Source organism: Bidens hawaiensis, unplaced genomic scaffold (genome assembly GCF_021521415.1).
Source record: "Bidens hawaiensis isolate Kalapana, Puna unplaced genomic scaffold, B.hawaiensis_p1.1 tig00034619_1, whole genome shotgun sequence".
NCBI classification, from domain to species: Eukaryota; Viridiplantae; Streptophyta; class Magnoliopsida; order Asterales; family Asteraceae; genus Bidens; species Bidens hawaiensis.
This window is the reverse complement of record NW_027505331.1, coordinates 118,595-143,230: the sequence shown is the minus strand read 5'-3', so window position 1 is coordinate 143,230 and position 24,636 is coordinate 118,595. Positions and strand designations below refer to the sequence as shown.

General features: G+C 39.3%; 3 protein-coding genes and 1 pseudogene across 3 annotated transcripts; all 4 read left to right on the top strand.

The window, feature by feature from the left end:
* Positions 1-8,016: 8,016 nt before the first annotated feature.
* Positions 8,017-9,054, top strand: LOC143612473 (uncharacterized). Its single transcript, XM_077086451.1, has one exon. It carries the CDS (start codon positions 8,017-8,019, stop codon positions 9,052-9,054), a length of 1,038 nt encoding a protein of 345 aa, XP_076942566.1.
* Positions 9,055-12,710: 3,656 nt separating this feature from the next.
* Positions 12,711-16,883, top strand: LOC143612467 (cellulose synthase-like protein D5). The gene is made up of 2 exons (XM_077086447.1): positions 12,711-13,602; positions 14,123-16,883. Exons 1-2 carry the CDS (start codon positions 12,725-12,727, stop codon positions 16,713-16,715), a joined length of 3,471 nt encoding a protein of 1,156 aa, XP_076942562.1. The 5' UTR covers positions 12,711-12,724; the 3' UTR covers positions 16,716-16,883.
* A 33-nt stretch (positions 16,884-16,916) lies between these two features.
* On the top strand, positions 16,917-17,010 carry LOC143612481 (U6atac minor spliceosomal RNA; annotated as a pseudogene).
* A 4,292-nt stretch (positions 17,011-21,302) lies between these two features.
* On the top strand, positions 21,303-22,191 carry LOC143612478 (vacuolar protein sorting-associated protein 55 homolog). Its single transcript, XM_077086456.1, has 5 exons — positions 21,303-21,378; positions 21,452-21,503; positions 21,575-21,614; positions 21,752-21,836; positions 21,916-22,191. Exons 1-5 carry the CDS (start codon positions 21,338-21,340, stop codon positions 22,136-22,138), a joined length of 441 nt encoding a protein of 146 aa, XP_076942571.1. The 5' UTR covers positions 21,303-21,337; the 3' UTR covers positions 22,139-22,191.
* Positions 22,192-24,636: the final 2,445 nt, after the last annotated feature.

The following is a 24,636-nucleotide window of genomic DNA, read 5'->3' as shown; positions in this document are numbered from 1 at the left end:
GCCCGGATGCAGCAGCGCGTCGAGCTGCTTTGTCGTGAAAACGACAAGTTAAAAGCAGCTCGCATTCAAAAAGTAGCTCGGGCGCGGGCTGTCCGGGAGGAGAACGTAAGGCTTACCGCAGTGGCTGCGGAAAAGGAGAAGGCCTTCAAGGCCCTCGAGGTTGAAGTTCAGGCCCGGCTCGAGGACCGTTCCAAGGCTGCCCAAGCTGTTAACGAACAGCTTCGGCTGGCTAAGGAAACTGCACGGAACGCAACCGAGAGGGCCACCAAGGCTGAAGCTGTTGCTGAGCCTCTACGCGTGGAGAATGAGGAGCTTAAAGCCAAATTAGAGGCTCTCCAGCAGGCTCATGATGCCTTGGCGATGGAAGACGCCAAAAAGCTCCAAGAGATCTTGGACCAGAGGGGGGTGCTTGACCACACTGAGCGGAAGCTAAAGGGCGTCGAAGAGGCTGCGGCTAAAGAAGTGTTGCTTGCCAACCTCAACAAAAGTGAAGCCGAACGCGCCCGTAACGAAGCTCAAGCCGCCCTCCAAGAAGCTCTGGTTGCCAAGGAATGGCTTCTTCGAGAAGCGTTGTCTCAGGTAAGCTTTTCATGTCTTTACGCTTTTCTTTGTAAATATAAAAGGTTTTGATACTTGTATTTTTTTTCTTTTTGTAGGTTGTGCATCGGGTCTTCACGGAGACGTCTTATGACGATGCTATGAGCGCAGCCCTCAACGCTTCTCATGAGGATGGGGAAAAGGCCGGCTTCCTACTTGGTCTAGGGTTCGTTGAGAAAGGCATCCCGCCTTCCAACTTCCCTTTATTTGATGTGGATACTGAAGCTATATACGACCAAGCAGTGAATCAGTATGCCGCCTTCCCGCATCCGGTGGTGGAGAAGGTAAACGAAGCTGCTGCTGCTGATGATGGGCTAGCTTTCCTAAGCTTTCCTTGAACCGCCACGCTCTACTGATGGTGCTGGTCCAAGTGGAAGTGGCCCTGAAGCTTGATCCTGAAGATCCCTTCCCACTGTTAGGATAGGTTTAGCTTGTATAGATTTATATTCTTGTAGGCGGGTAGTTACCCGGCCATTCTTGTAATGAATATTATGAAATATAAATCTTTGTGCGGGTAAGACCGCTATCTTCACTGGATTACTTGCTTTATAAACGTTATATGACTTGCATACTTTAGTTTAAATTAGCAATTTTCTAAGTGTTTAGAATAAGTTAACCTTTGAACGTGGTAGATAATAGGTTGAAGTTTTGCTTCCTCTTTCGTGATTGTGCGGGTAGGACCGTCACTTGCACTTAGTAGGATGGCTAAACTTTACCTATATCTGACCTACGTGGAGGTTTTCCTCATCTTTTTAGAAATTTCTAAGTGTTTAGGATAAGTTAACCTTTGAACGTGGTAGATAATAGGTTGAAGTTTTGCTTCCTCTTTCGTGATTGTGCGGGTAGGACCGTCACTTGCACTTAGTGGGATGGCTAAACTTTACCTACATCTAACCTGCGTGGAGGTTTTCCTCATCCTGTTAGAAATTTTCTAAAGTATTTTGAATAAGTTAACCGTTCGTCGCGCGGTTGTCAATAGGTTCGGTTTCCTCTCATGATTCGTGCGGTTAGGACCGGCACTTTCATTTAGTTGGATGACCAAAGTTTACCTATGACTGACCTGCGTGAAGATTTGCCGTTTTTTGGGTTTATGCGGGTTTTGCCGCCTTCCCCACGCAACGACTTTCCACGTAATTATGCGGTGAAAACCGGCATCAGTGTTGAGTAAATTAACCGTTCGACGCTCGGTTGTTAATAAGTTAGTGTTCAGTTTCCTCTATCATGATTCATGCGGATAGACCGGCACTTTCATTTAGTGGGATGACTGAACTTTACCTTTAACTGACCTACGTGAAGGTTTGCCGTTTTTTGGGTTTATGCGGGTTTTACCGCCTTCCCCACGCAACGACTTTCACACTTATGTATGCGGTGAAAACCGGCGTCAGTGTTGAAAGTTCATAAAGTATAAATGTAAAATCATCAGCGTCGATGTTCTAAGGAGAATCATTTCCATTAGAAGTGGCTCTGGGCCTTTTCTTTACAAATTTGGAATTGATCTACATGCAAACTGTGTAATTGAGCTCCCTTCCATGTTGTTGGGATGGGAGTGCCATCGAGCCGATATGCACCTGGTTCGGGATCTCGTTGTTTGCGCAGTATGTAGTCTCCAACATTGAAGCTGCAATTTTATTCGTGTTTTCCCCAACTGGGGTTCTACACGCATCAGCCTGCTCAGCGTTCATTGCGCCACGAGGTGCGCGAGCGTCCCATCTCTGACAAATGCTTCGACCATGTCCTTTACGTCTGTGCATTCTTCAGTGTTGTGGCCTTTTGTCCTGTGAAAGTCACAGTATTTGCTCCGATCAGCATTGTGACGATGTCGGATTATTGGAGCCTTTGGCCATGGGAGCTCCTCAGTGGCGAATATCTCGGTGACGCTTTTGGTGAGTGGCGTCCATCTGGAGTTCTTGTTTGACTGTACGTTATCCCTTCCGCCTAACCGATGTTGCAAGCCGGATGAGGTGTCAAAGTTTACCCTTGACTGCCAAATGCCTAGCTTCCGCTTTTTGTTTAGTCGGGCGGTAAGGACGTTGTCTTCTCTTGTTTTCTGGGTGTAGAGGTTTGTGCTCTGGGGGAGATCTCTACCCAGTTGCTTCTCCGTTTCCGCAAAGCGTTTTGCTGCTGTCATGATGGCATCCCATGTGGATGGCATGCCATATTTACCCGTTAAGGTGCGGATGAGCTCTGGGTCGTTCGCGCCCTGGATGAAAGCAGCGCGAACAAGATCTTCGCTGATATTACCCAGATTTAGCTTCTTTGAGTTGAAGCCAGTGATGAAGTCTAGCAAAGATTCATCTTCCTCTCGAGTGCATTTGAGGATTGTCCATTGCTCTTCGGTATACTTTCTTTGTTGGCTGAAGTGTTGGCTAAACTTCTGTTGGAAGTCTGCCCAGTCGTAGATGTGGTTGACCGGTAGACGATCGAACCACGCTCTAGCTGCCCCAACAAGCGTCATTTGGAACATGTAACACCACGTAGGTTCCGTCCAACTACTGACGGTTGCCCCCGCTATGAACCTGTTCAAATGATCGTCTGGATCAGATATACCATCGTAAGTGCCGATGTTGGACATCTGTTTGGCACTTTTCGGGACGATTGCTTCCGCAATGTCCCTTGCAAATTTGGACGTTCCCGCCTTTGCAGCAGTTGGTGTAAATGTTTTCGAGAAGTCACGTGGATTTCCGCCTGTGTTTTTTGGTTTGAAGGTTTCTTCAAAATGCCTTCTCGGTTGGGAGTCCGTTTCCTTACGCTTCCCTTTCGCCCTATGACGAGGGTTTGCGTCACTATCGGATTCCTCCGAATCATTGTCCCAGTACTCTCCAAATTCGTCAGCCTGTTGGACGGAACGCAAGCGTTCGTCCAACTCAGCTTGGAATTCCTTCTGACGTGCCTCCGCCCACGCTTTAACTTGTTCAAGTGTTTGGCGGGGGAGTCTCGTCTGTTGTCTTTCCGCCTGGGTATTATTGAATCCCAGGGGATGGTTGTTTACTGCACTTGCCCCAGCTTGGGTAACTGGGGTAGTGTTCGTAAAATTTACTGCACTTGCCCCGGCTTGGGTAACCGGGGTAGTGTTCGTAAAAACTGTGTAATCACCGGTATTCCCCCCAGTAGCTGGGGTTGTGGTTACCGGAGTTTCTTTAACCATCTTTCCAGAAGTTTGAAAAAACTGAAAAGAAATGAAGTTCTAGCTTTTATGCACGGATGGCGCCAATGAAGAAACACTAATCGGCCCCGGGCAAATTACGGATAACCTGGGGGTTAGATAGGTGTTTCCCACGAGGGGTTAGACCCGGCAAAGATGGTTCTTCTGATAACCTGCAAAACAGACACCGTGAGCTCGTCACTGAGAAGGGGGGGTTCCTCCTTGTGACCACCCTCCGGCGTGAGAATCAGACTAGATTGCTCTTGAATATAAATGTGTATTAAGAGATTGCTAGAGCAGATATCAGGTATAATATGTAATACGAGATAGTATATGATAAGATGATAAGATGAGATGATCATACCATTTGGGGTATTTATAGCCGAAGGTAGGTTTCCAAGAAGGTATTGCCGGCTGAATAGTATTCCTGTTCTACCAACTGTGGCCTACGCACGTGCCATGCTGGTAGTTGGTGGGTAGGCAGCGGCTGACAGTGACCAGGCCTGCTGTGTACTATTCCTTTTCCACCAACTGCCGGCTATGCACGTGGTATGACAGGAGTTGGTGAGTAGGCAGCGGCTGATAGTGACATACAGTACAAGAGCATGCTGCTCGCCATACTGTTGTCAATGAGCTGTCGTATCTTTGGTCAGATCTTTTGCCCATACCTCGTCAGGTACAGTACAGAAGATCTTCCCGTATCGTACGGACTGGCTTATTTGGGCGGGAGTATTCCCCCTCCCGCCTTTGTGCGGGATTGTTCCCGGCTTTGCTCATTCCTTCAGGTGACAACTGAATTATTGAGAGTTAAGTGCCTTGTGCGTGTAGCCTTGCTGCGCGGGTGGCCTTCCCTGATGGCTTGTATCCGCAGCTGCGGGAACAGGCGGAGTACTTCACCATTGGGAGGCATTTCCTGCGGGAACAACTTGCGTACTGCGCGTAAGGACGTCACGTCTCTGAGCATGGTGGGTCCTGCGGATCCAGTTGGTTTCTGCGCAGACGTCTCTGTTCAAGGTGAGTCTTGCGGGTCCAACTGGGCTCTGGTAGTTGGTGGGTAGGCAGCGGCTGACAGTGACCAGGCCTGCTGTGTACTATTCCTTTTCCACCAACTGCCGGCTATGCACGTGGTATGACAGGAGTTGGTGAGTAGGCAGCGGCTAATAGTGACATACAGTACAAGAGCATGCTGCTCGCCATACTGTTGTCAATGAGCTGTCGTATCTTTGGTCAGATCTTTTGCCCATACCTCGTCAGGTACAGTACAGAAGATCTTCCCGTATCGTACGGACTGGCTTATTTGGGCGGGAGTATTCCCCCTCCCGCCTTTGTGCGGGATTGTTCCCGGCTTTGCTCATTCCTTCAGGTGACAACTGAATTATTGAGAGCTAAGTGCCTTGTGCGTGTAGCCTTACTGCGCGGGTGGCCTTCCCTGATGGCTTGTATCCGCAGCTGCGGGAACAGGCGGAGTACTTCACCATTGGGAGGCATTTCCTGCGGGAACAGCTTGCGTACTGCGCGTAAGGACGTCACGTCTCTGAGCATGGTGGGTCTTGCGGATCCAGTTGGTTTCTGCGCAGACGTCTCTGTTCAAGGTGAGTCTTGCGGGTCCAACTGGGCTCTGCTGGGACCTACCTGGCTTATTTGGGCGGGAGTATTCCCCCTCCCGCCTTTGTGCGGGATTGTTCCCGGCTTTGCTCATTCCTTCAGGTGACAATTTAATAAGATGATAACTAACGTTTAATAACAAAACATTATAAAGGTCATACATATGATTATATGAATTCAATACACTTTTGAGAAATATGGACTCGTTTAAGATTTTCAAGGTTTCTTTTTTTTTTTTAGTTTCGAGTTATCTATATTCAATAAAAGAAATAAATAACATAAATCTACCTGTAAATTTGTCATTGTCGCTAACTTTTACTCGAAGTACTTTCATAGGATACAAAAATTCAAATAAAACAAGACTTTATAACTTACAAAAAGCGAATATAAATCCAAATCCTGTTTAAGTTAAATTCAAATAATAATGAATTATTGTAGTAAGTGAATTACAATAATAATTATTAGTTTATTGGGTACCTTTGGTTTTGTGTCTGCTGTTAGTAATCCAACTCGAATAAAACAGATTTATAGAGCCTTTTAAGGTGCCAAGAGCCTAAGAGTTGGGATTTTCATTAATGTAAATCAAATTCAAAAATAAAAAATAAATAAACTATATCATTACTTATTAAAATATGAAACTTGCACCTTCTTCTTAACAACAAAACCAGAAACAAACTCAACAGTCGCTTTATCAATCTGTTTAAATGAAAAGGAAAGAAAAATGATAATATCGATCCAATATCAATTTCAAATATTCCAATTCCAAGTTCAAATGTTGTTGATGATATGCAAGAAAATGAAGATACCGATCCACGCTTAAATATTGAAAATGATATGCAAGAAAATGATAATATTGGTCTAAATATTCCTTTGGCTTCAAGCACTTCAATACAAAATACAATCGATTTCAATGATATATCTTCCATCTGATCTCTTTGATAGACCACCTATTGCAAGTTATCATCATAATCAAGCAGATGCCATAAGAAAAACGTATCTTTGTTAAAAAGGTTTTTCAATCATGAGGTCATGACTTTAAATATACAAACTATTCTAGTGGTCGGGGACGTTTTCATGTAAAATGGTTTGATAAACACGATTGGTTGGAGTATAGCACTAAACAAGAAAAAGCATATTGCTTATGCTATTATACTTGTTTAATGAAAATGTTGGTAATCAAGGTAGATGAGAAACTTTTGTAAGTGGAGGCTTTTCTAACTGGAGTAAACCGAGTGTCTTAAAAGACCATGTTAGGAAAGTTAATAGTGTTCATGATAAAGCGCCTAAAAATGTAACAATCTCTTGAATCAAAAGCAATCCTACGAGGTGAATGCCGGTATGCCACTAAGCGTAGTATGGAAAAAAAGATTGCCAATTGATATCGATCATTGGGTTCAATTCATAGTTATAGATTGTTAGAATATAGTTTATCATTTCGTGATCATAATAAACTTGAAAACTCTTTTTCTAAAGATCACTTTCTTGCGGAATTAAAGTTAATTTGTGAGAACAACTCGCATATTGGTAAGTACAGTTTAAGGAATGCAAAAAAAATTAAAATAAATAAGTTAAAGAAGGTGATGTAATTGTTTGATTTCAAGCTTTTAAAAACCGAAAAGGAGAAATCTGCACCCCATATGTAAAAATATATTTGTTATCATGTTCCTATTTTTGTTTCGTTTACATAGTGTGAAGTACGGTAAAAAAGAAAATAAACGTTCCCCCTGAGTGTATTGTCTAGATCTGTCACTATGATTTACCTTCTTGACCCACCTAAAACATATAGTCTGATCTCTAAGGTTAATCCGTGCCAAAGAATTCCTCAAAAGAACAAATTTCAAAGATTCCTAGAACGTCCTGATCCAACTCCACGTCATCTAGCCATGTACCAAAAGCCACCATTCTTCTTGATCAAATTAGTACTCTCTCTCTCTTAGCGGCATTCTCTTCTAGGCCCAAAAAAATGATCACCAAAGACATCCATCGTTACTTCACTTACCTAGTCAGAAAACTTGTAGTTTTTAGCAAACTCGATAGGAATAAAGACGGGGTGCGTGTATTGAGAGCTAAAGACCCACACCACTTACAAGAACACAATATTCCTTAACACTAATTTTCCTTCGGACCTGATTATCTAATGACCAACCGAGATTTTTCAAATCCACATCAATACCAAAAACTCCGATCCAAACACTCGGTACACCCTTTTCACCAACAAGAATAATGCTCGTCCGATACCCGAATATTAAGTGGTATACCTTATCCAACATTCACCAAACACCAAGGGGACACTAGTGGTTTAGTTTAGGTGACACATTAAAATATTTGACATTACAAGTTCCAAGTATCCCACACTTATTGACATTTTTGCATGGCAACTTTATAATAATAATAATAATAATAACAACACACATATGTTATCAATGGAAGTTAGCTTTAGCTATGAGTGTTGTCGGATCACGCGCACCATCTTCTGTTCAACCACCCCACCCATTTTCCACGTTCCCCTCTTTTGCCCCTAATTAGGGTTTATACTGTTCCCACTTTGACTTTCAATCAACCCCAGATCCACCTCAATCAGATGTTAATTCGCACCCACAATTACAAACCCACATACCCAATTGCTTCTATTTACCATCTTGATTTCAGAATCTTCAAACCCTGAACTCACTATGCCGTTCACTTGGAAGAAGAACACCAGACGCAATCGCTTCTCGCAATTGGTTGCTGATCATCTTCAATCGCCCAAGCGTGGTGGCTCCCTTGTTGTCGAAACCGGGTTTCCGACTTCGATTATTGATCTTTATGTTAGGAATCGTGGTAGGTTTCGGAAATCGAGTGTCAAGAAACAGAGTGAATTTGAATCGAATGATTCATTGAGTCAGGTATCGCCAAACCCATTTGTGGGTTCAGGTAATTGGACATCTGGTGGTACGGATCATGCCCAAATTGATGAAATTGTTGAAGAAATTGATGAAATTGTTGGAGTTCATAGCGTTACGAGTGACGATAATATCAGAAATTGCATCGAAGTTACTGAAATTGAAGTTGAAATGGTGAAATTGAACCCTGTGTTGGTGGGTGTGTTGAAGGGTTTGTTGATTATGGGTTTGGTGTTGTTAACAAAGGGGTTTACTGTTGGGATTACGGTATTGGCTTTCGTGCTAATCTTGTTGGAGTCGGTGGCGAAACGATGGAGTTTTAATGAGACGGGTGATGTAAGAAGTTTGGAAACGGATACGAGTTTTGAAGTGTTGGAGATTGAAGAAGAATATGTGGAATCGAAGGCCGATGAAGTGACAAGTGAAGGCTTGATGGAATTGGAGATTAAGCGTAAAGGTTCTAGACGAGCCGTAATGAAATCGAGGATGAAGAAGCTTGTGCTGAAGAAGCTACGTAAATCTTCGACAGGTTCAAAGGAGGAGATAGTGAGAGCTAGTGAATGCTCGGTTTCGAAAGGCCAGAGCTTGAGAATCGTGAAGCTAGATCAGGGTGATATTGTAGAAGTAGAGGCAAAATCGAGTGGAATTGAGTGTGATGGTGAGGGATTAGGAAGGGGTATGCATCGGAGTTCGGGGTGTTTGGTTTTGTGTTTAGTTGTTCTGGTTGGACTGATTGGAGGACGGGTTTTGGCTCTCGTGCTGGCATTATCTTGGTGCTTGATGCTGAAGAAGTTGCAATGGAGAAATGTAAAGTTTCCTGTTTCCTAACTTTGATTTGTTGTTTTTTTGTATCTAAATCTTGTTGTTCTTGACTTGTGCACAACTTTATTTAAGCAATAGAAAAAGATATACATGTACTATGTTTTTCTTGTTATTCAAATGCACCTTACTTGTTTAGTTCTTGTTTTACTAACACACATAGATTTTTGTTATTAGTTAATGGTCACATATTCATATGATGCATTAGGAAACATTCAGTTTCAGCTTTTAATCACACTGTAGACTATGGTCATTAAGTTCAAGATTCAATGGTTTATGTGGAATAGTAAGTTTTTTTTTCACTTATCCATTTTTCTAGTGGCCAAATACTTTGATGAGTAGATGAGGGGTTGCCGTTCGAAAAAAAAAAGTAGATGAGGGGTTGTTTGGGATTTTTAATTGAAGATTAACAAGCAAGTTACAGTCTTTTTAAGGCTTTTTAAGTTCAACATGTTCTAACTCACTTGCAGTTGCAGATAAACAGTGTTAAGTATTTTACCGAAGCTAGTTATTGAGGTAATCGTTTTTGAAACTAGGATATCGGTTTGAATGCTAACTAAAGAATGATGAGTTAGTTAAGTTCCGATTTGGCTGAGAAAGATGAAGCAATCAGATCACTTTGTATATACATCTTACTAACATTCAAAAAAGATATTGTACTAGTATTACTTAAGAACATCTGAATATCTGATATAACTTGGTTTTAATAAGCGCGGGGCGACTAGGTTCTGAAAGCCAAGCACAAGGGAGAGTGTGGTTGGTCTTAAATCTATTAATGAATTTTTAAAAGAAAAAAGATACAAAATAACTTGATAATTTTTTAAAAGATAAAAAATAAAATAATAAAATATCTAGAAAAAGAAAAAAGCTTTATCAACTTGCAAAGAAGGTTTATACCATGTATAAGTCTACTTAAACCCACTTGAACATATATTTCTCTTGAATCTATGAGTTTGTATCTGAGAAATAGGGCAATCCTAGATTCCTAGTTTCTTAAAATACTTTAAAGCATACTATACGACTCACATAACTCATAGTACAAGCTCATGAAGTAGATGACGATGGGCCGATTCTGCATCGCAAATCAGTTGCCCATATCGCTATATTAAAGATAATATAAGGTTAGTAGTGTTGGTATACAAAAGGCATACGCAGTGGTGGTTCATGTAATAGCTGCGCTTCACCATCACTGAGGCACCCGAGACACTCATTTTAAACCCAAGATATAATTGAAGGGAAAAAACAGATTAAGAAAACTTCAATGATGAATCGATCAACGGGTCTCAAGGTAATGCATATGACTAGGAAGAACTGAGGCAGTGGCAGAAGTTATCGAAATGGATCAGAGTGATAGAAATAAAGAGTTAAAACGAAAACACAAAAATACACAAGGATGAAAATACCAAATACTTTCAGCAGTTCATTCTTCTGTTCACCGCAGGTGTGATATTTCCAATCTCAACGGCATTGTATAAGAATGGGAATGGGAATGGGAATGATGGGTCACATAACCTACGAATGTTTATCGATTCGGATTATGTGAATTGGGTAGTTCTAATTTGTTATCGAATTCAGTTTGAATTTGGCTTGATTCGAATTGCAAGAAAAAAAATTAAATTATATATATCTGAATTTGAATATTTCAGTCGAATCGGCTCAAAAGAGTCACAAGTTCAAACTCATTTCGAATTCCAAATTCGATTAGGATGCTAGCCCAATTCGAATATTCACCGAAATCGAACTCTGTTGGGTTCAAATTTATGTTTAATCAAGCGTGATGGCATTAATTTATCTAGTTAAAGATCTTAAAAGTTGATTTAGGGTACGGAACTCACATCTTTTCCTTTCTGTAACTCCTTTGACAGTGGTCTTATGGCAAACTTGTTTGGATACTAGGATTTCACTCGTAGTCCGTCAAGTAAGTTGAAGTAGTGGTGTCAAAAAGGTTATGGAAAGTTTATCTGAGGTGGGATTATGTACATGATCAGGAGTTTCGCACATGTGGAGCGTTAGGTAGCGGATTAGTCTACATGAGGTGCATTTGACATTTTTGAGGTCGAGTATACTTGGGGTTTATTGTTACGTTGAACTATATAAACGACTCATTTGTATAGATCACATGATGTTTAGCACCTTCGTGGCAATAGTGAACAAAAATAAGAGATGAACCGATGTTCTACCCTGAGCTTAAGCAACACATAACCCATTGTAACTAGTTAGCTCCAAAACCCATATTCTCCATTACTGATAATAAGAAGCTCCAGTTGACAGGGTTGAAAGCTTTATCAAAACCAACAATAAACACTTTCTACCTTAACTTTTAACCCAAGATGAGTTTCATTGATACGTCTGTGGTTTATTCGCTTCCGAAAAAGGAATGAAGAACTTTTTTGAGGCCGATGGCAAGAAATTTCAATAGCACTTTAGGCATACAACTAGTCAAACTGATATGATGATAGTCTTTCAAAGAAGTTATTAGTTGTATATTTTGTAACTTATGTTTTAATCAATAGTCAATAGTGTTGTAATTGTCATTTGATTAGATGCAACAGTTACAAAATACTTTTTTTAACGGCAGAGGATCTCACGTTTAAACCCACCATGTTTGGGGCTATGCCCAAGGTTGACTCCTCGACCACCGTGAGACCTTACCCCCCCCCTCCTGGATGTGCGGGATCCCGATGGAATCCGTAAACTCTCGCTCCCTGTCGGTTTTGAACTCGGGATTCAAGCCTAGGTTCGTCTCTTGGCCCAAATGTCCATGAAACTGGCCCAAGTAGGAATCAAACTTGTATCATCACTAAGGGCATGCCTTGAAATGTTACAACACATATTTTTTAGTCCGGTGAATTCAAATTCTATAATAAAAGCTAGTTAGTGAAATCATGCTCAAAAATCTCCCAAAATGTCTTGATAAATTTGAATGAAAAGCCCTCAAGGCCAGACACCTTTTCTGCATGCCAAAACTGCTTCCTCTATTTTAAATAAAAAACGGTAAACGCACGTTTAGGGAGTTCCTTCATGAGCCGATAGTATAGAGGAGCCGTTGGATATCAACTTTATCCGGTTATGAACCAACTCTTCAAAGATAACAACACTTTAATTAGATATAAATTACACATTTTTAAACTGTGTATATTTTGTTTACTACCCTTATTATTTTAAAAAGGATTAATTAATAAATTAGCAAAAGTAACACACTTATATTTTAAGTAACACCTTTAGTTTGAAAAGTAAAATTGGACCCTTTAGCCTGAACGTTAGATTCGTTTCTGAAAATTTCAAATATAAAACAATTCATTAATTAGTCAATAATACCAGACGTTCAAACAATAAAGTTAATAATAATACCAATCACATTATTTCTCGCTGAGTGCCCAATCATGCTTACGTGGACGACGGGCAACGGCTATTACCTTTTAAAACTTCAGACCGTTGATTTCAAACCCCACAAAACCTGGCCCGCAAGTCCAGCTCATCATTAACCAACGGCCACGATCACTCGACCGTTAATAATTCAAAAGAAACCCTTTTATCCTTAAATAAAACCCCTTCGATTCTACACATTATTATTATTATTACTACTCATATTCCTCATGAACCCTTGTCATCTGCTTCTTGTTCTTCAATAATCCCCAATTACCCATTTCAATTCCATCATTTTTTCTCAATTTGATTCATGGAACGCGATTCCCCGGTGAGAATTACGGTATCATCCTCGGGCGGGCTTCGTAACGTCGCGTTATCAAGCCCGGTGAGAAGGGTTTCCATTTCGAACTCCCCGCTTAGCGGTGGGGAAGTAAGACGCTTGAGTCTCGGCGGGAGATACGGCGGTGGTGACGAGTACGTCGCGTACACCGTACACATCCCGCCGACACCGGATCATCAGTTCGTGTCGAATTCCCAAAATTCCCAAAATAGCTCTGAATACAGTAAAATCCATGGAAACCCTAATGAGAATCGGATTAAGGATACCGTGTTTACTGGCGGGTTTAACTCGGAAACCCGAGCTCACGCTCGGAGGATGAAATCGGTTGAGGAAATGATTGTTCCGAAGTCGAAATTGCTGTGTCAAGTCGATGGCTGCGACGAGAAGCTTCTTGATAAGTCAGAGAAATCTCAGTGCGAATGCGGGTTTCGTATATGTGACGATTGTTACACCGATTATTGCTCGAATGGAAAGGGGGTTTGTCCGGGGTGTAAAGAACCGTTTCACGAGAGTTACGAAGAAGACGATGAGGGCGATTTGCAGCCGATGATGTCCGAGGAGAAGGATACGGTGAACCCGTTGAGGAAGAACCGGGGAGGGGTTAGATTGGAGAATAATTTTTCGTTGGTGCGGTCGTTTAAGGCCCCGAATCAGGATTTTGATCACACACGATGGCTGTTCGAGACGAATGGGACTTACGGGTTTGGGAATGCGGTGTGGCCGAGAGAAGGGTGTCACCGAGGTGGTGAGAAGTATGAGTATGAGAATCCGCCTATGTTTAATGCCCGGAGGAATAGGCCACTGACTAGGAAAGTTGGGATTTCGGCTGCTATTCTTAGTCCTTACAGGTTAGTGTTAGTTGCTACTTTTTGTGAATTAAGTTGAAGAAATTGCTTGACTATTGTTGTTATTATTGTTCTTGCTTAAGTTATAAATATATAGGTATGTTTAGAATGTTGAGATAAATGCTGTTGAACTAGATTGATTAAATTCGGTTTTCTCAATAACAAGCTATAGTTGATTAATTTTTGTCCTACTTTATTCAACCTAACTTAAGTTAATAACAAATTAGGGTAAAAATCAATCTACAGATAATTTATAAAAGGTTTTAAGATGAGGCTATTCAGTTTATGTAGCCCAATTTAATTTGAAAACAAATTATAGTAAATAAATTTCTGAAAATTGTATAAATGCTTTAAAGTAATCTTGTTTATTGAGTGGAAACAAGAATTCGGTTATTCGGTTCGGTTTGAACTTTACTGAATTCGGTTCGTTTACAGCTATGACCGAATAAACAAACCAAATAACCCGAAAACCTAACCAATTAACACCCCAGTTAAAACTCTGACTTGTTTTTGTAAAATGCAGGTTGCTGATTGTTATCCGGCTAGCCGCGCTCGGTCTATTCCTAACATGGCGAATTTCACACCCCAACCACGAAGCCGTCTGGCTATGGCTAATGTCCGTAATCTGCGAGGTCTGGTTCGCCTTTTCCTGGCTCCTAGACCAGCTTCCCAAGCTCTGTCCGGTCACTCGCTCCACCGACCTCGCAGTCCTCAAAGAACGGTTTGAACCGACCCAAAACAACCCGAAAGGCCTATCCGACCTTCCCGGTATCGACATCTTCGTCTCGACAGCCGACGCCGAAAAAGAACCCCCACTCGTCACCGCCAACACCATCTTATCAATCCTGGCCGTTGATTATCCAGTGGATAAAATAGCTTGTTATTTATCCGACGATGGAGGGTCACTGGTCACATTTGAAGCTTTAGCTGTAGTTGCTAGCTTTGCTAGAACATGGGTCCCATTTTGCAGGAAGCATGAGATCGAACCCAGAAACCCGGAAGCTTATTTTTCACAAAAAGGTGACCCGTTGAAGAATAAACGGAGGGTTGACTTTGTACGAGAAAGACGAAAAGTCAAACGAGAATATGACGAATTCAAAGTCAGAATCAATGCGTTACCTGAAACCATTAGAAGACGTTCAGACGCGTGCAACGCACGCGAGGAGCTTTTAGCTAAAAAGAAACAGATGGAGATTGGTGGGAGAGTATCTGAATCTGTTAAAGTCCCGACTGCCACGTGGATGTCTGACGGCAACACGTGGCACGGGACTTGGTTTTCCGGTGAGGAAGACCACTCTCGTGGCAACCACGCCGGAATTATTCAGCTTATGTTGGCCCCGCCTGGCCCCGAATGCGCGTATAAAACCGAGAAGGACCCCGAGGATCTGATCGATACGCGGAATGTGGATACGAGGCTACCGATGCTTGTTTATGTGTCCCGTGAAAAGCGGCCCGGGTTTGATCATAATAAGAAGGCGGGAGCTATGAATGCGTTGGTTCGGGCTAGTGCGATTATGTCGAACGGTTCGTTTATTCTTAACCTCGACTGTGATCACTATATTTACAACTCGTTGGCGTTAAGAGAGGGGATGTGTTTTATGCTCGACCGAGGCGGTGACAAGATTTGTTATGTTCAGTTCCCGCAACGGTTTGAGGGGATTGACCCGAGTGATCGGTATGCGAACCATAACACGGTTTTCTTTGATGTGAGTATGCGGGCTCTTGACGGGTTGCAAGGCCCGATGTATGTCGGGACTGGGTGTATATTTAGACGAATTGCGCTTTATGGGTTTAGCCCGCCTCGGGCCACCGAGCACCACGGATGGTTCGGTGGGCGGAAGATCAAGTTTTCGTTGAAGAAATTGAAAAAGAATAAAGCCGAAGATGATACCGAAATGATCATGCCGATTGTAGATGATCAAAATGGTAATAGTGAAGAAGGGGATGAACTTAAAGAAGCTTTGATTCCCGAACGGTTTGGGGATTCGAGTTACTTGATCGACTCGATCGCAGTGGCTGAGTTTGGTGGTCGGTTGATTCACGAGTTAAGAGGAAAAGAGAGCCACGGGAGACCATCGGGTTCATTAGCAGCTCAACGCGAGCCAATTGATCGGGCGGCCATCGAAGAAGCGATTAAAGTCGTGACGTGTTTCTATGAAGATAAAACCGAGTGGGGTAAACGGGTTGGGTGGATCTATGGGTCGATAACCGAAGATGTTGTAACGGGTTACCGTATGCATAACCGAGGGTGGAGATCGGTTTACTGTGTCACAAAGCGGGATGCGTTTCGAGGGACTGCTCCGATTAACTTAACAGATCGGTTGATTCAAGTCCTTCGGTGGGCCACGGGTTCAGTTGAGATCTTTTTCTCGAAAAACAATGCACTTTTCGCGAGCCGAAGGATGAAATTTCTACAACGAATCGCGTATTTCAATGTCGGGATGTACCCATTCACCTCGATCTTCTTACTCGCTTATTGCATCCTTCCTGCACTTTCACTGTTTTCGGGCAAATTCATCGTTCAGTCATTAAACGTCACGTTTTTAGTCCTGCTTCTAGCCATAACAGTCACTTTAAGCATGCTCGCGCTTCTTGAAATCCGCTGGTCTAAAATAACCCTCCACGATTGGTGGAGAAATGAGCAGTTCTGGTTAATCGGTGGGACCAGTGCACACCCAGTGGCAGTTATTCAAGGTTTGTTGAAAGTGATAGCCGGTATTGATATCTCATTCACCTTAACTTCAAAACCCGCAGCAGCTGATGATGGTGAAGACGAGTTTGCTGAGCTGTACGAGTTCCGGTTCACAATGCTAATGATCCCTCCCGTTACAATAATATTAATGAACGTTGCAGCGATCGCAGTTGGTGTTTTCAGGACGGCTTACAGCCCGTTTCCCGAGTGGAGCAAGCTTTTAGGAGGGGTGTTTTTTAGCTTCTGGGTGTTGTCACATCTTTATCCGTTTGCTAAAGGGTTGATGGGGAGACGCGGGAAGATATCAACGATTGTGTATCTGTGGTCGATGTTGATTTGCATCGTGGTGTCGTTGATTTTCTTGTATGTTCATCCGCCTGATGGGAGCCGGACGCAGAGCATGATGCAGTTTCGGTTTCCTTGAATTGTTTGATGTTAGGTGTTACATATTGTAACAAGTACTTTGTTGGTTTATTTTGTATTATATTGTAAGATTCTTGTGGGTTTGAAACTATTAATCAGCAGGTATTTTTTTTGGTGTTATTAAAGTGTGTTGTTGTCCCACATTGGTACTGGATGAAAAGAGTGATGGGTTTATAGCTGGATGAGATTGCTGTGTTCGTAACCCCTGACAGGGACGGGAACAGCTTTCGAGCTTACCTGTTACACATCCGGTTAAGGCAAAACCCACTTCGGTGGATCTATGACCCATTTTTTTTTTTTTAAATCTCTTGGCAGATTGTTTTGACATCTACATCATTGGTAAATTTAATGCCTTTGAATACACAAAGCATGTTTGTAAGTAAAAGATAAAATCATACTTAAAAACATACTTTAATCAAGCTCATTTGGTTCCGATGCTCTCTGCCCACGTCACCATCAAATCGTTGTCGTTTTCTTCTTCAGTCTTCCATTTTCGCCAATCAACCACACAATGTTTTCATCAATGTCACACAAAAGGACTAAATATATGGTTCCCTCACTTGTATGTCAACATTCCAAAGTATGGACATCGTCTTCAAACAACTTTTCGCTTTCGATAATTTTTTTCCTGTCATTCGACATTAAATCAATGCAGTGTGTCAAATGGAGCCCAATAAAGATGTTTCCTAGTGGCTTCTTGCATGGCCCCTATAAAAATTCACTAAGACGACGCTACATCTTCTTGCATCATCCGTAAATAAGATTATAATAATACAGTAGAAACTCGATAAATTAATACTCGATTATTTAATACTCTCTCTAAGATAATATTTTTTGCCGGTCCCGACTCGGGGATAGGGTGCTAAATTAATAATTCGCTAAAATTATAAGATAATACATTTTTGATAATTTCTTTAGACCCCATATAAAATATAAATTAATAATTTCTTATATAGAGCATATTACATGAATGATTTATGAAGGTTTTTTGAAAAATGACTCAATTGTCTTTTGTTTTTTGTTGAAATCAATTTCCCCTTAAATCTCGTCTCTAATTTTCCTTAGCATGGTAAGAACTTCTGGTGTTGTTTTCTCATAGCTCAACAAGAAATTGTTCAATGTGTTATTTTCTTCATCAGTCAACAACTGTGCAACTACATTTTCTTCTGGGTGAGTCAGAACATTCTACTATAAATTAATAAAATATTAATTAATATATAAATTAATAATTATTAATTTATCGATTAATTAATAACTCTTTTAATTAATAAATTTTGGTGGTCCCAAGTGTATTATTTTATAGAGTTTCTACTGTATGACACTAGATCAGCATAGGAGTAAGAAGATTACTAGAACATAAGATTTTTTTTCTTTAAATCTCCAACTGTCAGAACCCGTTCCTGAATGAGTTTCCAATCTCGTTCACGTTGCGCGCTCAATGTACCCACCCACTCCAATTAAGAGGCAGTGTCCCGGGCCAACCTGCCAGTGGCGGACGGATATATTGGTGAGTGGGGGTTAGTCACCCACTCAAATTTTTTGTGGACTGTATATATATTACAATTTTTAGTGTTAATTTTGGTTAAAGAAATTAAAAACCCCCTTAAGTTTTTTTATTCGGCCCCTTACTCTTTCTGTAAGTCTTGGCCCATCTCAATAAAATGAGAACAAACCTACTCCTGCACTTCATATTTGCTAATGAGTATTGATAGAACTAAAAGAAACCCCTAAACTAATAAGATCCTAATTCTTAAATGAATAACACGGCAGACGGTTCAAGCTTCAAGCGACCATCCAAGTTCCAATCAAATCAGGTTCATATATACATTTTACATAAATGAAAAAAAGAAAATCAAATTGTATGCATTATCTTAACTCACAAGCCTTCTTGATTTCTTTATCTTATATCATTGGCTTATTGATGCTTTGTTTCTTTGTTTTTGCTAACGTTTCATATGCAACCGTTTACTGTTAAAACTTAGAAGTTTTAATTCATATAGTTAATTTTAATTTTTTGTTGCTTACTTGCTTGAATATTATGAAAATGGAGTTATTTTATAGTTTACACCGAATATTGTTTGGTTTTTGATCTAGCACTACTTAAATTTTTTGTTTTACGAAGTGCTATGGAAATTTTTTTAAACCAATATCTGGACCTTGTTTAGTTGATCTAGATAATCTTACTTGGGATCCCGATATGTAAAGAATTTTGGATTACCACACAGATCAAAGAGATGAGATACGGAGAAAGTATTGGATTAATGAAACACTTAGGTCGCGTTCGTTTCACAGAATGGAATTGAATTGGAATTGGAATTTGCATAATATTTGGAATTTGAAGGAATTGGATTTGGAATCTGAACATTCCAATAAGAATTGGAATTTGAAGGAATTGAAATCTAATTCCATTCTTGGTGTGTTCGTTTGACAAATGAATTGGAATCGAGTTTTTTTTAACGAGGATAACAGCGGAAAAATTTTAGTTTTTTTAGATTTTTTGTTTTTTATTTATATTTTGTGTAATGATTTTTTTATTATTATTTTGTTTTAATTTTTTTAAGGGTTTTCTGTTAAGATCATAACCCCTCAAAAAAATATTCAAAAATAATAATAAAAAATTCACAACTCAAATATAAATCGAAAACAAAAAAGTAAAAAAACCAAAATATTTTAATCGTTGTTCTCGTTAAAAAAAAAAGAAACTAGAGAAAAGATTCCAACGAATTCACTTGAAATCCTCCATACTTTGGAAGGATTTAGAATCCCTTTATTTAAAGGAATTTGAAAGAATTGTATTCCAATTCCTTGACAATCGAACGCACCAAAAGGAAATTAAGATTCCAATTCCAACGAAACGAGCACGCCATGCCATGGGATTTTAATTCCAATTCATTTGAATTCCCACGAATTCTATGAAACGAACGCGTCCTTAGAGTTCAATTATCATATATATTTTGTTTTGTTATATTTTACCCCCACTAAACTAAATGTCAAGGTCCACCACTACAACCCGCCCTACTCACGTGCAACTCGGATGGCCCGGGTTAACGACCCCGTTGACCCTAACAGTTTATTTAACTTTTTGACATTATAGTATTAATAATATAAATTGTGTATAAGAAAAAAATATATTATAAAAGTTAATTGTATTTTAACTTTTTCTTTTTTATTGTTTAAAGACAAAATAACTTTTAAAACCCATGTTTGAGGTTAATCTTAAAATATAGATAACAAGTACAACCGAATCCATCAGTTGTGGTTTAGTCGTAGAATGCTTTGGTTCTTCATTGAAGTCCCAAGCTAGGTCTTGTTTAAGATTGTCATTTCGAATCTCGGGTCCATCCTGGTTTTCATCTGGTGACACAACGACTGTCAAAGTGGCAACTAACAGTGTGGTTTCTTAGGAACGTTCAAACCAAACTTTAAAGCTAGCGTGAGCCTAGTTAAAATAGCATAGTTTAGCCAGAATAAAACAACCGACTTCCCCATTCTGAAAGTGCTACCTAAACACAAATAGAAAAGACCCATTGAAAAAAAGGAAAAAAAAAAAAGAAAAGATACCAAGTACAACCACACCATTATATAGTAAATAAAATATTGAAAAAACTCTGTAGTCGATGTTCATCCACCTTCATTTGGTGGTCGTGGTTGATCCGTTCACCGGTTTTCTTACTGCCTCTTTCATTGACTATGGCGATGACAGTTGAAGGTTAGACTTATTATTATTATTATTATTATTATTATTTGTCATGCTTGTGATTCCGATACATAAACCCCTCCATTTGATCAACGGGATGTATGTCCGATGATGATGATGATGCTATTGAGAATCCACCACCTGAATTTTAGTTAGTAATCTTTTTGGACTTTTGTTTCACAAATTGGGATTTTTTACTTCTAGGGCTAAATTGGTTTACTTTATTTCTACAAATGGAACAGATAAATAGTTTAGCTTTGGGTTGTATATTTGTCATTCTTCTGTGCAAACCCCTAACTTTTTAGTTAGGATAATTCGATTGTAGAACGATTATGCTAGTGACAAACCATAGTGGAATCACATACACAATATTTGTCAATCCGTCTGTGTGTAATTACCGTTAGATACAACATTCTTATCATCCGCGCAAAATATTTTCAGTTACTTCTGGGGGTGTAAACGAGCTCGAGCTCAACTTGTTTCTAGCTTTATTTTTAAAGCTTGAGCTCAGATTGTCTATAGTATTTCAAGCTCGAGCTCAGCTCGATTATTATTATAATGTGTGTGTGTGTATTTCAATTATAAATTTATTTATAGCACAATATGTATTATATCATTTTTTAATCATTATTTTATGTATAATTATAATCTTTAAATAAAAATATAGATCAAACATATTAAATAAAAGTTATAAAAATAACATGCTTGTTTAGGCTCGATAAGCGAAGCTCAAGCTCATATACATAACAAGCTTATGTGATTATCTCTAAGCTCAAGCTCGGCTCGCGTCGAGCTTTTTGCGAGCCATCTCGGGTAGCTCGCCAGCGGCTTGGCTCGTTTGATTGTAATTCATAAATATTAATAATTTCAAATAAAGTATACAAAAGGTGTATTGACTTCTCTACCCTTTTTTGGTGCATGTATACATGCTGGGCTTTTGGATCATGCTTTACTTAATCTTTACAGTGTAAGCCGGTCACCCTAAATTTATCTCTTACGTTTTAATTACATTTGTAAATTCTAATATAACATATTTTCAGACTTGCTGGACTTGCCCTTTTGTTTTCATCAAGCCTTCTCCTACAAATTCTGGTAAGATTTTGAATCTTTTCTTTTCAAAATATATTTTCATTACAAACTTTATGACACTATTTTGGCTGCAGGCTTGTGCATTATACAACAACTGGTGGCCGATGTTATCAGGTAAGTTTGCTACATTAATAGATTATTATTATTGTTAATATTATTATTATTATTATTATTACTACTGTTATTGTTGTTGTTGTTATTATTATTATTTGAGAAATTAATGTGAATTAGTTTAATTGATCGTTGTGCAGCTCTCATGTACATTTTGGTCCCTATGCCATGTATGTTCTTTAGTGACGGGTCTACTGAATCTTTAATTAGCCGGAACGATGATGGGTATGCATCATATTCTGAAAAGTTAATACTTATTGAGCCTGCATTGAGTTGAATCTGTTTTTATGCCGTTTTGTCACAGGTGGATGAATGCTGCAAAGTTTTTAACGGGTGCGTCAATGGTTGGAAGTTTAGCGATTCCTATTATCCTCAGGCATGCAGCTTTCATTAGCACCGGAGCTATGCTGATTGAATTCGTGTCTTTTTTTATATTTCTCGGCACTGTCATGTGTTATTATCGCGCTAATGTTGAAGATGAATGGTCTACTAAAGAAAGTTCACTGGGCATGTTTTTTAATCTTTAGATCATGAAAGATGAATTCAATTGGACAAATTCCCACAAATGTATGAGCTTGTGTGCATAGCAGCGTATGTATCAGTTTTAAACCTTACAATTTTTATGTCTTAATTATCAATTTAAAAAAAAAAGTGGTATGCATAATTGATAAGTATCAAAAAATGTATATAGAAAAGAATCAACAAATTATGGGTAGGAGAATTTTCTTTTTGAAAGATTGGATATGGTACTCAAATTATGATTCAAATGCCTGATAATTTGGACGGTGTTTTTTTTTTGGGCAAAAGCTTAAGTGTTGCCTTCGAGATAAATCTTACATTAGACATGCACATTTGGTAATTCGAACTAAAACCGGTTAGAACACAAAACCTAACAAGGTATTGAGAACCAATCTGTAACCGATTCAAACTGTAGGTTAAGAACCTTTATGCATTTTGTAACCAAAACCAATTTTTCTAATGGTTAATAACTGATTAACTGGTTATTACCATTAGGAAAATAACTAGCTATTATCGAGACAACAAAATGGCTTTTTGGACCATTTTGCCCCTTAAGTTAGTATAAATAGCTATTGGATGGATCGGTTTAATTATATTACTTTTCCAGCTCTTAAAAACACAAAAACACAAAAGAAACGCAAGAACTCTAAAAAGAGCTCGATGGGTTTGATGCTTGATGCTTCCTCAAGTAAACCAACCATGGTGAGGATCATACCAACAACGAGGAACCCTGAACTTTTTTCAAAGTGTAATTTATGTGAATTGACAAGTGGTTCTGAAAGAGTTCGATGCAATAGCTGTCTAGTGCTTCTCAAAATATCTCCAAATTTCACTCCAAAAGCTCATATGTCAAAACTTTGCAAAACGGTGTAAGCAATGTTTTGACTAAAAGATATTTGAATATGTTACCTGCAACAACTACATGGTCCTTTTAAAATCGATATTTGAACAACTATCAAGACCCGACTAATTTTATTTAATTATAGTATTTTGCAAAAAGATTCTCACACTATTCAATTTTGTGGCTTTTGATTGGTGGTTAATGGGTAATGTTGGTCTTGACTAGTTCAATTAATTTTCTTTGTTCTTTTTTTTTGGTATATACTTACAAGCTAAATGCACAAGCCTCAATTGCCTATCATATATTTATATTTTCTTCCCTGGAGTATTAGTAAGATTACAACATTAAAAGTCTTACTTGAACTCCATTCCCAAATTATCAACTAGTAGTATATGCATTAAACTATATGTTCCAAAACAGCTATTTCTACATGGAGAAAAAAAGGACAAAACCCCTGGTTAATGTACAAAACTAGACTATAACATCACTTTAATTTACAAATATCTGTGATTTTAATGGTGTTTCTTGCAGTCGAGTTTCTAGTGAAATGGGATGGCCTATGTTTACAAATTCGATGTACTTTCGGTGTCTTTTTGATTATGTTTCTTGCTGAAGGAGTCACTGAGCATAGCAGATTTACTTGGTTTATCATTTGGATTCTATAATTGATGAACATTCTGATCCTGCACCCATTCACAGTAACATTTAAACGTTAGTTCACAACAACAACAACAACAACACATATTAGAGAATTCGAAGGTGGAATCACTTATGAACAAATATAAACGAATGTGTTCATGTCCGTTCGTCTAATTAAATGAACAAAAAGTTTTGTTTATGTTCGTTCAATTACTAAATAAACGAACTTCCTTTCAAATGGTTCACCAAACGTTCAGTCTAAACACATCTCAATGTCAAAGTGAGGGGTGCTACATGAGCTAATTGCTACAACTAAATGAGAATTACAAATTATATCTATACATTAAAGCTAAAGCAAGTTTAATGTTTGCTAATCCATAAAAGTGAGATTATTTTTCTATACTTTTTATTGGTAAACTTGTTATAATTGTATCTCTATTTCTCCATGCTTATAAATAAAACATGTTTTTTATAACTCATAAGCGTGAACAGCATGAACAAAACGCATGATTGAATGATATACTTGTAGTCAAGAAGAGAACATAAAACACATTGTCAAGAATCATGATCTAAGTACTGTAAGTTGTAGAAGAAATTACTTTTGACCAACCTGTAAGTTATCTATATGATATCTCTGTCACCAAATGGATGCTCGTCTGAATCATCGTCAGTCTGATGCAACACAGATTTGGGAGAACTTGAGCTAACAGAAGCTTGTCCTATGGTTAGTTCTGTCAAACTATCTTGTACACCCTGAGCCACAGATGTTTGGCTAGCCCCATGTGGTTCGTGTACATCGTTGCTTTGGATTGTGTCTGAGTTCAATGGTTTTGGGTTTTCGTTCGTTTCTGAATCCGCTTGAGAGTTTGATAAGTTTAACCGACTTTGTCTATCTTTTTCTATGTCTAGATCATCAAGGGTAGGGGCGGTTTCTTCGTCTGAAAGCTCGACTTGCATGTCAGAGACCATGGAATGGTTTACGGCATGGAGTCCCCTCTTGTTTCTCCCATAGAAGAAATTAATATC

Bases quoted from the DNA above. Each gene is read 5' to 3' on its own strand.
- LOC143612467 (XM_077086447.1), top strand. From the start codon at position 12,725: ATGGAACGCGATTCCCCGGTGAGAATTACGGTATCATCCTCGGGCGGG. The intron at 13,603-14,122 runs GTTAGTGTTAGT...TGTAAAATGCAG, and splicing joins GCTATTCTTAGTCCTTACAG to GTTGCTGATTGTTATCCGGC.
- LOC143612473 (XM_077086451.1), top strand. From the start codon at position 8,017: ATGCCGTTCACTTGGAAGAAGAACACCAGACGCAATCGCTTCTCGCAA.
- LOC143612478 (XM_077086456.1), top strand. From the start codon at position 21,338: ATGCTGGGCTTTTGGATCATGCTTTACTTAATCTTTACAGT. The intron at 21,379-21,451 runs GTAAGCCGGTCA...ACATATTTTCAG, and splicing joins CTTTACTTAATCTTTACAGT to ACTTGCTGGACTTGCCCTTT. The intron at 21,837-21,915 runs GTATGCATCATA...GTTTTGTCACAG, and splicing joins ATTAGCCGGAACGATGATGG to GTGGATGAATGCTGCAAAGT.